At 41.9% G+C, this 16,327-nt stretch overlaps 1 protein-coding gene across 15 annotated transcripts in view; it reads right to left on the bottom strand.

Moving 5' to 3' along the window:
- LOC109895666 (ARF GTPase-activating protein GIT2) overlaps positions 1-15,554 on the bottom strand; it is a 33,626-nt gene extending 18,072 nt beyond the window's left edge. For 7 of the 15 annotated variants that reach the window (XR_004210823.1, XM_031830365.1, XM_031830367.1 and 4 more), the window contains exon 1: positions 15,191-15,554. Coding sequence is in view for 14 of the 15 variants with exons in the window: in XM_031830365.1 (XP_031686225.1) it covers positions 15,191-15,242 (52 nt within the window). In the remaining variant the exon portion in view is untranslated. The remainder of the gene's footprint in view (positions 1-15,190) is intronic. The other 8 variants (XM_031830370.1, XM_031830377.1, XM_031830371.1 and 5 more) reach the window with 3 other exon arrangements.
- Between the last annotated feature and the right edge of the window lie 773 nt (positions 15,555-16,327).

Raw genomic sequence — 16,327 nt, 5'->3', positions numbered from 1 at the left:
AGGTGTTCATTCAGTATTGTTGTAATCGTCATTATTACAAATATATATTTTTTTTAATCGGTTGACCTCTAATACAGACAATGCCTTCATCAAACAACACTGTTTCACGACACATCAGTGACATGGCAGGAGAAGTTTTGAAACAATTACTCCTTCGCATACAAGCTAGTGAACTCTGTGCGTTACAGCTGGATGAGTCAGACGTGGCGGGCCTGGCACAGCTCCTGGTATATGTCAGTTACATTTATGGTGGTCAATTAAGGAAGACATCCTCTTCTGGAAACCAGGACAACAGGAGAGGATATTTTTTAAGTACTGGACAGCTTTGTGACATCAAATGGACTTGGTGGTCAAGATGTGTTGGTGTCTGTACTGATGGCACAAAAGCCATGACATGAAGACATTGTATAGTGGTAACGAGCATACAAGCAGTTGCTCCCGACACCACTTGGGTACACTGCTGCAGCATCCACCGAGAGGCTCTTGCTGCCAAGGGAAAGCCTGACAGCTTGAAAGACGTTTTGGAAACTACAGCGAAAATGGTTAACTTTGTTAAAGCAAGGTCTTTGAACTCGTGTATTTTCTGCATTATGCAATGATATGAGCAGTGACCATGTAACACTTTTGCAACATACAGAAGTGCACTGGTTATCAAGGAGCAAAGTATTGACATGGTTTTTTAAATTGAGAGACGAGCTTAAAGTTCTTTACTGACCATCATTTTCACTTGTCTGACCGCTTGCATGATGACAAGTTTCTAACACCACTGGTCTATCTGGGTGAAGTTTTTTCTCACCTGAATGATCTGAATCTAGGATTACAGGGACTCTCCGCAGCTATATTCAATGTGTGGACCAGAATTGAGGCTATGATTAAGAATTTGGAGCTCTTCACCATATCTGCATTAACAAGGACAACACACAGGTCTTTCCATCATTGTATGAATTTTGTGTGCAAATGAACTCAAGCTTACAGACAATGTCAAATGTCATAAAGAGCAGCACCTGAGTGAGTTTGGTACGCAATTACGCAGGTACTTTCCCAAAACGGATGACACAAACAACTGGATTCGTTATCCTTTTCATGCCCTGCCTCCAGTCCACTTACCGATATCTGAACAAGAGAGTCTCATCGACATTACGACAAGCAGTTCTGTGAAAATGTCATTTAAATCAGAAGCTACTGCCAGATTTCTGGATTGGGCTGCGCTCAGAGTATCCTGCCTTGGCAAATCGCGCTGTTAAGACAGTGATGCCCTTTGCAACCACGTACCTATGTGAGAGTGGATTCTCGGCCCTCACTAGCATGTAAACTAAATACAGGCACAGACTGTGTGTGGAAAATGATTTAAGATGGAGACTCTCTCCAATACAACCCAACATTGCAGAGTTATGTGCATCCTTTCAAGCACACCCTTCTCATTAACCTGTGGTGAGTTATTCACAATTTTCAATGAAAAAAATAAATGTAAGATGGTTAAATAAAAAGAGCAAAATTATTGATTATTATTTGTTCCCTGGTCCTATAAGAGCTCTTTGTCACTTCCCACGAGCCTGGTTGTGACAAAAACTCACACTAATTTTTATGTTTAATAAATGTATCGTATAGTGTGTGTGTGTGTGTGTGTGTGTGTAGCAGGCTAACAATGATGGCAAAAAACAACATTTGAGATTGCGCTGACCCTGGTGCTAGAGGGGGTACGCAGCTGGAGGTTGAATGTTTGAAGGGATACAGGACTATAAAAAGTTTGGGAACCACTGCCTTAGACCTATCAATTAGTTAGTGTTTATCTTTACTTGTTACTTCTGTGAACTTTCATTATTCTCCCTCACGAGGGAGAGAAATTAGAAAATATCTTAGATGTGGGTTTTGGTAACAGAATTTCATGTTTCTTAAAACTAACAGAAGGCAGAAACATTTCTCCAAAAACAAATTCTTGATATTAATTGGCAGGGGTCTATTTACATCAACATTGTGTTTTGCTGTATTTGGAAAACTTTTAAAGACTTGGTAGTTGTTTACCAAGACTCCTTTTCCATCTATTTGACCAGAAATCTAAGCATTTGCTTACTCCAAATTTTTAGGATGGAAAATGGTTCTGAACTCATGGATACCATTTGCATGTCTCTGCGTGAAGTTTGAAAGAAGTTGCTAATCAGCGCTAGCGCCATTGCTAACTTGCGCTAGCACAATGACTGGAAGTCTATGGGTACCAGACACCAATAGACTTCCAGTCATTGTGCTAACGCTCAATAGCATTGGCTTACAAAACGACCTCTAATTTCATACTGGACACAAACATAGAAATGGTCTCCACAAGTTCCTCTGACTCTAGGGAAGTACAATTAGGGCCCCAGGGCCCCAAGTGTCCTTTTAAGTCCAGAGAAGTTTCTGAAATCCATCTTCAAGCTAACACTTAAGGCGTCCACATGCTTCCCAGCCGAAACAGTTTGGAAGTTTGTGCATATAGCATGACAACATTTTGTGGCGTTCTCATTTTTTTTTTTTTACTTCAGTAAGGGTTTTTCCCGGGGTTGTTCAGGCACAAAACATTTTTTGAGGCAAGCCGGAGTCGGTATCCGAAGTCTACACCCCTTTGTCAGTGATTGGTCAGCAGTAAGGATTCTTCAGTAAAGTCTTTGTCATTCAACGAGAGACGACTCGTTTTCATGCACGTTTTTTAATTGAGAAATACTGCACCAATCAAACATCTTAGATGTAAAATTGCATGACTAAGATCTCCTCAGCAAAAACGTTATAATTTGTGACAGATTTCTTGAATTATCTTAGATTATTTCTGACTATTTTGAGGAAGTGGATAATGTCTATGGCATCTCAAAATGAACAAACAGTGCAATTGACACGTAAAAATATATATATATAGTTTTTCAACAAAAGGTATTTTAAGAAAGTATCCAAGCACACTTGTTTGGTTCGCCTAGCCGCCATCGGCTAGCTGAACTGAAGCATGCTGATGTCTTTAAACAATCACAGTTTATCTTGGTTTCTTACACCTTCCTTATGACTGGGTTTTTCCACTGCTCCTCACATTCATTATTCAAATCTCTGGCATGCCACCTTTGGCCTCTAGGCCACTTCACGTCTCACTCAGCTGCGAACTCACTTTGGCCCCAGCCTCTCCATTCTTGTGGCATCCCAGTTAGGCTACATTGACGGGACAGCCGGTCCAGACACACCTTTGGAACCTATACGGTCGAACTGGTCCTGTTTAGATGCCTTTGTTGATTAAGGAAACCCTATTTAGGCTCATGTAACCTGGAGACAACCTCGGGGCACACTATTCTGATAGCCTATAAGAGTGAGGTATCTAGTCTGGTCAGTTAACTTATTGTGAGTTTTTTTCATAGCTGGCATATGCAGTGCATTCGGAAAGTATTACGACCCCTTGAATTTGTCCACATTTTGTTACATTACAGCCTTATTCTAAAATGCTTTTTTTTTTCAATTGTCATCAATCTACACACAATACCCCATAATGACAAAGAAAAGTTATATTTTTTATGCATTTGCACAAGATATATATATTTACTTAAGTATTCAGAGCCTTTGCTCAGGACTTTGTTGAAGCACCTTTGGCAATTACAGCCTCGTGTCGTCTTGGGTATGACGCTACAAGCTTGGCACACCTGTATTTGGGGAGTGTCTCCCATTCTTCTCTGCAGATCCTCTCATGCTCTGTCAGGTTGGATGGTGAGTGTCGCTGCACAGCTATTTTCAGGTCTCTCCAGAGTTGTTAGATCGGGTTCAAGCCCGGGCTCTGGCTGGGCCACTCAAGGATATTCAGAGACTTGCCCCAAAGCCAATCCCGCATTGTCTTGGCTGTGTGCTTAAGCTCATTGTCCTGTTGGAAGGTGAACCTTCACCCCAGTCTGAGGTCCTGAGCAGGTTTTCATCAAGGATCTCTATACTTTGCCCCGTTTATCTTTCTCTCAATCCTGACTAGTCTCCCAGTCCCTGTCGCTGAAAAACATCCCCACAGCATGATGCTGCCACCACCATGCTTCACCATAGATATGGTGCCAGGTTTCCTCCAGATGTGACGCTTGGCATTTAGTCCAGAGATCAATCTTGGTTTCATCAGACCAGAGAATCTTGTTTCTCATGGTCTGAGTCCTTTAGGTGCCTTTTGGCAAACTCCAAGCAGGCTGTCATGTGCCTTTTACTGAGGAATAGCTTCCATAACATAAAGGCCTAATTGGTGGTGTGCTGCAGAGATGGTTATCCTTCTTGAAGGTTCTCCCATCTCTACAGAGAAACTCTTGAGCTCTGTCAAAGTGACCATCGGGTCCTTGGTCAGCTCTAGGAAGAGTCTTGGTTGTTCCAAACTTCTCCCATTTAAGAATTATGTAAGCCACTGTGTTCTTGGGGACCTTCAATGCTGCAGAAATGTTTTGGTACCCTTCCCCAGATTTGTGTCTCGACACAATCCTGTCTTAGAGTGCTTCGATCCCATGGCTTGGTTTTTTGCTCTGACATGCACTGTCAACTGTGGGACCTTATATAGACAGGTGTGTGCCTTTCCAAACCAAGTCCAATCAATTGAATTTACCACAGGTAGATACATCAAGTATGATCAATGGAAACCAGATACACCTGAGCTCAATTTTGAGTCTCATAGCAAAGGGTCTGAATACTTATGTAAATAAGGCATCTGTTTTTAATTTTGTATAAATGAGCAAAAACATTTTTTAACTGTTTTCGCTTTGTCATTATTGGGTAGTGTGTAGATTGATAAGGAAAAACATTTATTGAATTCATTTTAGAATAAGGGTGTAACATAACAAAATGTGGAAAGGGGGAAGAGGTCTGAATACTATCCAAATGCACTGTAATTACAATGCTAGTAATAAGAAATAGCAAATAGCTCCCATATACACACAGTGTCCAGTTTATTAGGTATACCATCCCGTTCACAAAAATGGTTTGCTCCTACAGACAGTGAGTCACGTGGCAGTGGTTTGCTATATAAAGCAGCCATACAGGCATCCAGTTACTGTTCAATTGGCCGTTAGAATGGGCAAAAAGAGGCTGGTGGCAGTGGTGTAACTGTGTGTGGAATGTTTTCCTGGCACACGTTAAGTCCCTTTATACAACGTTTCCATGCCCCAGAGAATTCAGGCTGTTCTGGAGGCTAAGGGGGGTCTAACCCAGTACTAGATGGGTTGACCTAATAAACTGGCCATCGAGTGTAATTGGCCTATAGCGGTAGATAGATATCTATCTATAACCCTAAACTGTGCAACCCCCAGTTCACTACATTTAGGTAGTGACGTCATGCAGAATGCAAAGGAGAAGTTAAACCACACACTTCCATATATGGACAGTGTAAAAGAGACTGCACCAACATCTCGTCCTCTTATGTTTTGTAGCTGAGAGAGCAAAAAGAGACATTTCCTCTTTCACCTACTTCCGTACAACCAGCCACAAAATATATGCACTTCACAGGCATGTGCACTCCACTAACCAATACATGGGGATGGTAGTATCATTCTAGACTCATGATGTAATGCAGGGGTCTGAGTGGATATAATGACAAAAGGACTGTGCAAGAGACATTCAGCGTAGATCACACAGAGCTTCAAAGAGGATCGCTAACTGCAGAGAGAAATGAAACTTGTTTGAACTTGTGCATACCGTGCTGCTGGTAAAGTAACAGCAAACACACAGAGAGAGGGAGGGATAGGCCTTCTGAGACAGACACAGTCTCTACAAAATAAAATAAAAAGTCTGTATTAAAAGGCTTGCCATTAGATTTCTCTGACTTCCTACTTGAAGCAACAGTCATTCCCCTAATTTAATTTCTTTGAAGGTGTGGCGCAAAGGCATCCAAAACATGTTAATCTATTCTAATCTTTATTTGTCAATTGAAACCAATAGAAGGCAAGCTTCCTTTGAGGTAGGGGGGCAACAGAAGTAGCATGAGGACTGCCTCAACACCCCAGGCATGCATTCTCCTCATGTGACCCCATAAGCCCAAGGAGAGAAGTGATCAACAGATCTGCATCTCCATTTAGAGAACTCTCTGTATTCTCTACAACTGAGCCCTAGAGTCAAAACTAAATAGGGTAGACTGTGGTTTCCCTTCTACACCAGTTTATAAAAATACTGAACAAAAATATGAACGCAACATGTAAAGTGTTGGTCCCATGTTTCTTGAGCTGAAATAACAGATCCCAGAAATGTTCCTTACGCACAAAATGCGTATATCCACCTGACAGGTGTGGCATATCAAGAAGCTGCTTAAACGGCATTATCAATAAACGGCCACTCTAAAATGTGCAGTTTTGTCAAACACAACAATGCCACAGATGTCTCAAGTTGAGGGCTGACTGCAGGAATGTCCACCAGAGATGTTGCCGGAGAATTTAATGTTAATTTCTCTACCATAAGCCGCCTCTAAGATCGTTTTAGAGAATTTGGCAGTATGTACAACCGACCTCATAACCGCAGACCACGTGTAACCACACCAGCCCAGGAGTCTGGATCGCTGCATCCGGCTTCTTCGCCTGCAGGATCGTATGAGACCAGCCACCCGGACAGCCAAGGAAGGTGTGGGTTTGCACAACCAAATCATTTCTGCACAAACAAACTATCTGGGTGCTCATCATACTCTCCAAGGTCTTAAGCTGACTGCAGCTTGGCATTGTAACCGACTCCAGTGGGGAAATTCTCACCTTTGATGGCCACTGGCATGCTGGAGAAGTGTGCTCTTCACAAATGAATTCCGGTTTCAGATGTACCGGGCAGATGGCAGACAACGTGTATAGTGTTGTGTGGGCGAGGGGTTTGCTGATGTCAACGTTGTGAACAGAGTGCCCCATGACTGCGGTGGGGTTATGGTATGGGCAGGCATAAGCTATGGACAATGAACACAATTGCATTTTATCAATGGCAATTTGAATGAACACATATAACGTGACGAGTTTCTGAGTCCCATTATCGTACCATTCATCCGCCGCCATCACCTCATGTTTCAGCATGATAATCTACAGCCCCATGTCACAAAAATCGGTACACAATTCTTGGAAGCTGAAAATGTCCCAGTTCATCCATGGCCTGCATATTCTCCAGATATGTCACCCATTGAGCATGCTCTGGATTTATGTGTACGACAGCCGGTTCCTGTTCCCGCCAATATCCAGCAACTTCGCACAGCCATTGAAGAGGAGTGAGACAAGATTCCACAAGACACAATCAACAACTTGATGAAGTCTATGCGAAGGGGATGTGTCGTGCTGCATGAGGCAAATGGTGGTCACACCAGACACTGACTGGTTTACTGATCCACAACCATACTTTTTTTTTTAAAAAGGTATCAGTGACTAACAGACGCATTTCTGTATCCCAGTCATGTGAAATCCATAGATTAGGGCCTAATAAATGTATTTCAATTGACTGTTTTCTTTACATGAACTGTAACTCAGTAAAATCATTGAAATTGTTGCACGTTGTGTTTATATTTTTGTTCAGTGTATGTTTTGAGATTAGACGTTCACCTTCCTTCCCTGGGTGACTTGCTCTTTCACTTCCTTATGGTTCAATATAGACATGTAGAACCTTCAGTCAAGAATTTTGGCGCGTACTGCAATGAATATCTAAATATAATATTGGTGGCAGTGTGTTAGCTTAAAATATTGTTTATGTGGCATTCTATTGAGCTGAATGTTGCTAGCTCAAGTTACACTGACCAATTTATAGGCTATTGACATAATAGCAATCATAACATCTAAAATGACTGAGTTTCACTGACAAACTTACCAACATATACTGTTGGTTGGCTGCCAGATTGACCGATAAACTAACAAACAAAATAGCAACTCATAAACAGACAAGCAAAAATTGCAAATGAGTGGCAGTGGGGTTGTCACATCTCCCTGGCGACAGCTGAAGTGTGTGTTTAGGGGAGGGGAGAAGAGGGGGACATGGGCTGTGGACCAGGCTCTGACACCTGGTCCACCGTTATTTTTTTATTTAACTAGGCAAGTCAGTTAAGAACAAAATCTTATTTTTGTGATACAGCCCTGGATCAAACCAGGGTGTGTACTGACGCCTTAGACCACTGCGCCACTTGGGAGCCGGAGTTCTGTTTGTCTCTTCGTCTTCCTATCCAGTGAGAGATGGGTGTTATCAAGCCTAGTCAACAACTGGTAAAAGACTCACAGAGGGGCAGTCCAGGCCAACTGGTATTGGGAGGGACCTTGACAAATTCTTGTGATGGTCAGAGAATTGGATATTCGGGGCGGCAGGGTAGCCTAGTGGCTAGAGCGTTGGACTAGTAATCGAAAGGTTTCATGTTCAATAAACGGAAACACTGAAACACTGATGACTTTGATATAATTTAAAAGCTTACCAAAAGGGTATGCAAAATGGGTCAACTTCGAGCATTTTTATCTCCTTCATGGTTTTGCCATTCAGGTCCAAAAAGTAACTTTCTGAGCACTTTGGAGTTGTGGCTAAACAAAGACATGGATATTATACATCTAGCTGTTTTTTCCTATACATAGTCAAGACTGAACGGCAGCTTCGGGTAAGGTTAAGGGGAGGTGTGTGTGTGTCTCTTTGTTAACAACAGCTGGTGCGCAATCTCTAATGTTAAGGAAGACTAAAGGTTTTGCTTGCCTGTGTTAGAATACCTCGTGATAAGCTGCAAACCATACTATTTATTAAGAGAGTTTATCTATATTTTTCATAGTCGTCCATTTACCACCTCAAACTAATGCTGCCACTAAGACCACATCAACGAGTTAAGCAAACAAGAAAATGCACATCCAGAGGCGGCGCTCCTAGTGGCCGGTGATTTTAATGCAAGGAAACTGAACTCCATCTTACCTCATTTTTACCAGCATGTCACCTGTGCAACTAGAGTTGAAATAACTCTAGATCATCTTTACTTTACACACAGAAATGCATACAAATCTCTCCCTCTACCTCCATTTGGCAAAGCTGACCATAACGCTATCCTCCTGATTCCTGCTTACAAGAAAAACTCAAAATAGGAAGTACCAGTGACGTGCTCAATACGTAAGTGGTACGATGAAGAGGATGCTAAGCTACTGGACTGTTTTGCAAGCGCAGACAGGAGTATGTTCCGGGATTCATCCGATAACATTGAAGAATTTACCACATCAGTCACCGGCGTCATTATTAAAATGCATCAATGACGTCATCCCCACAGTGACCATACGTACATATCCCAACCAGAAGCCATGGATAACAGGCACCATCCTCACGGAGCTAAAGGTTAGAGCTTCCGCTTTCAAGGAGCGGGACACTAATCCGGACGCGTATCAGAAATCCCGCTATGACTAAGGTCAAATCCTACCACACCGCCTCTGACGTGCGTCAGATGTGGCAGGGATGGCAAACTATCATAGATTATAAAGGGAAACCAAGCAGAGAGCTGCCCAATGACGCATGCTTACCAGACAATCTAAATTTCTTCTATGCTCATTTCGAGGCAAGCAACACAACCATGTATGAGAGCACCAGCTGTTCCAGACAACAGTGCGATCTCACTCTCCATAGCTGATGTGAGTAAGACCTTTAAACTAGGGCGGAATTCCGGTATTGATGCACGGATTGGTTTGGGTTTTAAATTGGCCTTATATAACGGTATTTGAATTTTTGGTTTGTTAAATGTGAGATGCCATATGTAACATCCATTTTTACAGTTTACTCCACTACTTGAGTCATCTCTCTCCACGCCGCTTTCCACACAGACCTAGCCCCGAACCCTGCCCTTCCTCGACCATGAGACACTTGTGTTCAGTCTGCATGGTCAACGCAGCACATGCAACAATGTTGATGACAACGATGCTGTTTTCACTTTGCTTCTTAATATAAATCCACTAGCATTCTAAAATTACACTATTAGTTTTTTTCTACATCTGCAAACAGCTAGTTTGTCTTTTCTTAGCAAGTTGGGCCTAAATCGTGTCAGCAGCTAATGCTAATTAGCTAGCTAGCTAATAAATGTACTGAGTCAGAGAAAACATAACTAGCTATACAGCCTGATAACACCAGTGATACTGCAGACTAGAGGTCGACCGATTATGATTTTTCAACACAGATACCGATTATTGGAGGACCAAAAAAGCCGATACCGATTAATCAGGCGATTTTAAAAATATTTTTTTATGTATTTATAATAATGACAATTACAACAATACTGAATGAACACTTATTTTAACTTAATATAATACATCAATAAAATACATTTAGCCTCAAGTAAATAATGAAACATGTTCAATTTGGTTTAAATAATGCAAAAACAAAGTGTTGGAGAAGAAAGTAAAAGTGCAATATGTGCTATGTAAGAAAGCTACTGTTTCAGTTCCTTGCTCAGAACATGAGAACATATGAAAGCTGGTGGTTCCTTTTAACATGAGTCTTCAATATTCCCAGGTAAGAAGTTTTAGGTTGTAGTTATAGGAACTATAGGACTATTCCCATTTATACCATTTGTATTTAATTAACCGTTGACTATTGGATGTTCTTATAGTCACTTTAGTATTGCCAGTGTAACAGTATAGCTTCCGTCCCTCTCCTCGCTCCTCCCTGGGCTCGAACCAGCAACACAACGACAACAGCCACCACATCGAAGCTGCGTTACCCATGCAGAGCAAGGGAAACAACCACCCCAAGGCTCAGAGCGCGCGCTAACTAGCCAGCCATTTCACTTCGGTTACACCAGCCACATCTCGGGAGTTGATAGGCTTGAAGTCATAAACAGCGCAATGCTTGACGCACAACGAAGAGCTGCTGGCAAAACACACGAGGGTGCTGTTTGAATGAATGTTCATGCGCCTGCTTCTGCCTACCACCGCTCAGTCAGATACTTAGATACTTGTATGCTCAGTCAGATTATATGCAACGCAGGACACGCTAGATAATATCTAGTAATATCATTAACCATGTGTAGTTAACTAGTGATTATGATTGATTGTTTTTTATAAGATAAGCTAGCTAGCAACTTACCTTGGCTTACTGCATTTGCGTAACATGCAGTCTCCTTGTGGAGTGCAACGAGAGAGAGGCAGGTCGTTATTGTGTTGGACTCGTTAACTGTAAGGTTGCAAGATTGGATCCCCCAAGCTGACAAGGTGAAAATCTGTTGTTCTGCCCCTGAACGAGGCAGTTAACCCACCGTTTCTAGGCCGTCATTGAAAATAAGAATGTGTTCTTAACTGACTTTCCAAGTTAAATAAAGATTCAATAAAGGTGTAAAAAAAATAAAAAAAATCGGCGCCCAAAAATACCAATTTCCGATTGTTATGAACTTATGAACTTGAAATCAGCCCTAATTAATCGGCCATTCCGATTAATAGGTCGACACCTACACTGCAGACCTAAATCAACATGCTGTTTGTGCAACAGTATCTTCAAAATCAAAGAGGAATATGCAAAGCATGAATATGTTAGCCACATGAAGTAGCTAAGACAAAAAAATTGAATGTAGCCAAAGATTATAGTGCCCCCTAGGAAACATTCCTACCCTGTCACAATAACTCCTCCCTGGCAGTTCCATTCATTGTCATGTCAAACAACACTAAGTGCCCACTATTACATTCTAACTATTTCCATGATTTCTACAGTCCATCCAAGAGTTTGGCTCTTAAATCACTTTTTTTTTTTTAAGTCCTAAATTGTTTTCCCATATCGTGCATGGCAGTGTGGAAATGATCTCAAATGAGCGCAGGAAATGCAGAAATTGATAAATTATTTTTGGTTGATGTTGAATTGAACAGTATAAAACAATCAGAATGTAGAAAGACCCATCGAAATCACAGAATGTATGTGTTGCCACCCTAGGGTCACGTACTACTCATAGAAAATTGTTAACTTTTATTATTCAAAAACATAAATACAGTCATACCATCATTTTATTTTTAAATACCGGGATAGGATATTTTGGCCATGTCGCCCAGCCCTACTTTAAAACAGGTTAAGATTGCCAGATTACTAGGATGCGTACTCAGAGCAAGCACTGACCAGCTGGCAAGACCCTTCACTGACATTTTCAACCTCTCCCTGACCCCGTCTGTAACACCTACATGTTTCAAGCAGACCACCATCGTCCCTGTGTCCAAAAACACCAAGGTAACCTTCTAAATGACTATCACTCCATAGCACTCACATCTGTAGCCATGTAATGCTTTGAAAGGCTGGTCATTGCTCACAACAACACTATCAAAGACCCACTCTAATTCGCATACCGGCCCAACAGATAAAAATTATGCAATCTCTATTGCGCGCCACATTGCCCACTTCCACCTGGACAAGAGGAACACCTACGTGAGAATGCTGTTCATTGACTATAGCTCCGCATTCAAAACCATAATGCCCTCCAAGCTCATCACTAAGCTCAGGACCCTGGGACAGAATACCTCCTCTGCAACTGGATCCTGAACTTCCTGACGGGCCGCCCCCAGGTGGTGAGGGTAGGCAACAACACATTCGCCAACGCTGATCCTCAACACGGGGGCCCCTCAGGGGTGCGTGCTCAGTCCCCTCCTGTACTACCTGTTCACTCATGACTGCATGACCAGGCACGACTCCAACACCATCATTAAGTTTGCAGATGACACAACAGTGTATAGGGAGGAGGTCAGTGACCTGGTAGCATGGTGCCAAGACAACAACCTCTCACTCAACATCAGAAAGACAGGAGCTGATCGTGGACTACAGGAAATGGAGGGCCGGGCACACCCCAATCCACATTGAAGGGGCTGTAGTGGAGCAGATCAAGAGCTTCAAGTTCCTCGGTGTCCACATCACTAAGAAATTATCATGGTCCACACACACTTCCCCTCTAAAGGCTGAAAAGATTTGGCCACAAGGCGCTACAGAGAGTAGTGCGTACAGCCCAGTACATCACTCGGGCTGAGCTCCCTACCATCCAGGACCTCTATTTTTATTTAACTAGGCAAGATAGTTAAGAACAAATTCTTATTTACAATAATGGCCTACCCTGGCCAAACCCTAACCCGAATGACACTGGGCCAATTGTGCGCCGCCCTATGGGACTCCCAATCATGGCCGGTTGTGATACAGCCTGGAATCGAACCAGGGTCTGTAGTGATGCCTCTTGCACTGATATGCAGTGCTTTAGACCGCTGCGTCACTCAGGAGCTCTCTACCAGGTGGTGTCAGAAGAAGGCTCTAAGAATTGTCAAAGACTCCAGCTACCCAAGTCATAGACTGTTCTCTATACTACTGCATGGCAAGCGGTACCATTCTACCAAGTCTGGAACCAACAAGACCCTGAACAGCTTCTACCCCCAAGCCATAAGACTGTTAAATGGTTAACCAGACTATTTATATTTATCCTTTTTTTTTATCAAAATTGGTGCTGTCAAAAAGTGAATGAATTGAAGTGTGGGGAATTCCATTGGGAACAGGTTGGTATGGGCTAGCCTACTTCAAATTGACCCTAGGCTAATGTATACAGCTTAAACTTTTCCCCAGGTTCAATTGAGAGAGAACCAGCTATAAGACAAGAGTACATACAGCTAGGCCTACTTATTGTCACAATAATTAGGATAGGCCTATTTCCCAATAAGGATATCCAATATTCTAACCAAGCAGTGTTCCTCTTTTAACTAAGAACATCAACCACTGACAAATTACATCTAACCTCTATGTTTAAAAATAAAAAAATAGACAAATATTTTACAAAAAGGAAACGTGCAGATGCTTGTTCAATAGGCTTAAACTGATTTAAAACTCCCTATGATAGAAGAACCTACTGAGAGCCGTGGAAGAAAAGTACAAAAATAGGTGAGGCACATTTTATTCTAAGTCAAATACAATAGCCACAATTCTCACTGCATCCTCAGCATCCAGTCAATTCACTCAACATCCTGTTTTTCTTCCTGTGCTCATTGGACATCATGCCATTCCTGTACAAAATAGTCTAAACATTATGCAAAACAACCCTCATAACACTTACACAGCGAAGCAGGACGTGACATGATTTCTACACATTTTGGATGAGCTCTAAATTGTTTGGAAATGTTCATTATTCTATCAGATAAACAATGTATGGTATTTGTAGTGGATTTTGTTTACTAATCACTGATTAAGAGCCTCTTAGTGGAGTGACAACATCAAATTGGACAGCACACCATCATCATTCTTAAATCGCAGGTTGACAGTTGGTTCATTTCCCCAAAATGAACAGCAGTGTGAGGTTATAACTAGGGGACCCATCCAAAGTTCAGATGTGGAAGCAGTGTGTACCCGGTCAGCTGTTCTCCTACTCTTGTCAAAACTCATACCAGAAGGCAATTGAAAGGAAGCAACTCTAGGTAGTAGAATCTAAAACCATGACCACGGGGCAAATTCTTCTCCCCTCTGTCATGACTCTTCAGAAGCATGCAGCCAGACAGACACAGGAAGACAACCAACAACACTAAAGCGCCAACATTCAGGTGTGCAAAAGGGCAAACACACTGAACTACACCACATTGTAACCATCTTCTGATATTTTATAGCAGAAAGAGACTTGATTGTTGTCTGTGTCCCATGTCATACACATTTTACCTTGGCAGATGAGAAAGGAGATTTGCATGCCATAACTTAAACTGAGACTAAGAGACAATGGCCTGTCTGAAACTGAACATATTACTTCACTTGCCAACCCGATTAAATACATTGTGGCAGCCCTTTGACAGGAAATCGTATTTGAAATGGTTATTCCTGCAAAATCAACACTACATTGGAATAACCGCACCATGATCACATCACGCAAAGACTTGCATGACTCACGCAAGGACTCAGGAGATAGCTTGATTGTTTATTTTAAAACCAATGACCCAGCAGTAATTACATTTTACACTGTAGTTGATAATGTTGGCTTCATAGAGAGAAGACACCGCTTGTAAAACTGTCATAACTAGCTAGTTTAGTTAACCTAATCGCATGCTTACGTTTGAGCTCAGTGCTAGCTTCAAAAACCAACACATCAACTATTTTACTGATCAACGCTGGGTAGCTAGAAGCTAGCCAAACCATACAAATATATATATCAGCTATTACTTGCTAGCTAGCAAGTACGCAAACAAGTAATAGCTGATAGATAGATCTATTAGCCATGTTAATATAAGTATTCTGCCTGAATGATGTATGGCTTGGCTAGCTACCCACCTTTGATCAGTAAGTGACTTACCTGGGACACTGCAATCCGCGCAAACCTCACTATTCCTTAATCGTTTAGACATCCTTTGCAGAGGAAAAAAAAGGCCTTCCAAAAAAAAGTCAAGGGAATTGATGTGCTTCTTTTCTCATTTGATAACCGGGAAGAATTTATCTAAGCGAATTACATATGACCAGTTGTTTAAAAAAAAAAACAGTTGATTGGCGAGGAGCAAAATAGCTTCCTCTTCAATCTTAGTTTCTTGCCCCAACCAAGCTACCGCTAGCTAGCTTGCGCACAACAAACAGCTGCGATTGTCAGGAAGGAAACTCTTGCCGCAAGTGGTCTGTAGCCGGATTTTCACTAGTTACTCCAGCCACAGTCAAACCTCGTCTATTTCTCAAATATATCCTCTAAAACTCTGAAAAAAACATATATATATATATATATATATATATATACACACACACACTGCTAACCTTATACCCAACCCTAACCTCGATTGAAGACCCAAAAGCAAATGTTGTTTTCATGAATTTTTACGATATAGCCAATTTTGTTGGCTGTGGTAACTAGTTAAAACTATGTAGCCGAGTGGTTACGAATTATCCGTGGACAGCAGTAACACTACATAAAACATACTTTGTAGATTGTGGTCAATCGGCAGTCGCCCAATGTTAAACGACTAGTCAACTACTGACATTCGTTTAATTTAAAATAAATAGATGTAAACCGGTAGAGTGTGCCAAAGATTTGCGCAAACTAGTACCAGTTCACTCAGGCAGTTAACCATTGACAAAAATGGTCAATTCCGGGCTACTTAACTCGGGGTGTCCATATACACCAATGTAATAGCAACTGGGTCTAGTCTACTTAGTTCATTGACTTGCATCGAACCAGGAGAAGAAAAACAGCGAGTGGGGTGTCTCGCTTCCTCTTCCCTCTCTGCCAGTACTAGCTGTGGTACAAGTAGTCGGAAGAGGAAGCGAGACATCTTACTCCCTCATTTGTTTCAGTGGAAGCCAATGAACTAAATAGACCAGTCCCAGCTGCTATCACATTGGTGTCTTTGGGAGAGCCACCCCTTAAGTACCCTTTAAGTATGGTAAACGGCCGGAGTAAACTATTTTCATTTATCCACCATCTTTGCTATTAGCTAGTTGTTCAGTG

This window comes from Oncorhynchus kisutch, linkage group LG8 (genome assembly GCF_002021735.2).
Source record: "Oncorhynchus kisutch isolate 150728-3 linkage group LG8, Okis_V2, whole genome shotgun sequence".
NCBI lineage: Eukaryota > Metazoa > Chordata > Actinopteri > Salmoniformes > Salmonidae > Oncorhynchus > Oncorhynchus kisutch.
The sequence above is the reverse complement of the archived record's forward strand: the minus strand, read 5'-3'. Positions and strand labels throughout refer to the sequence as shown.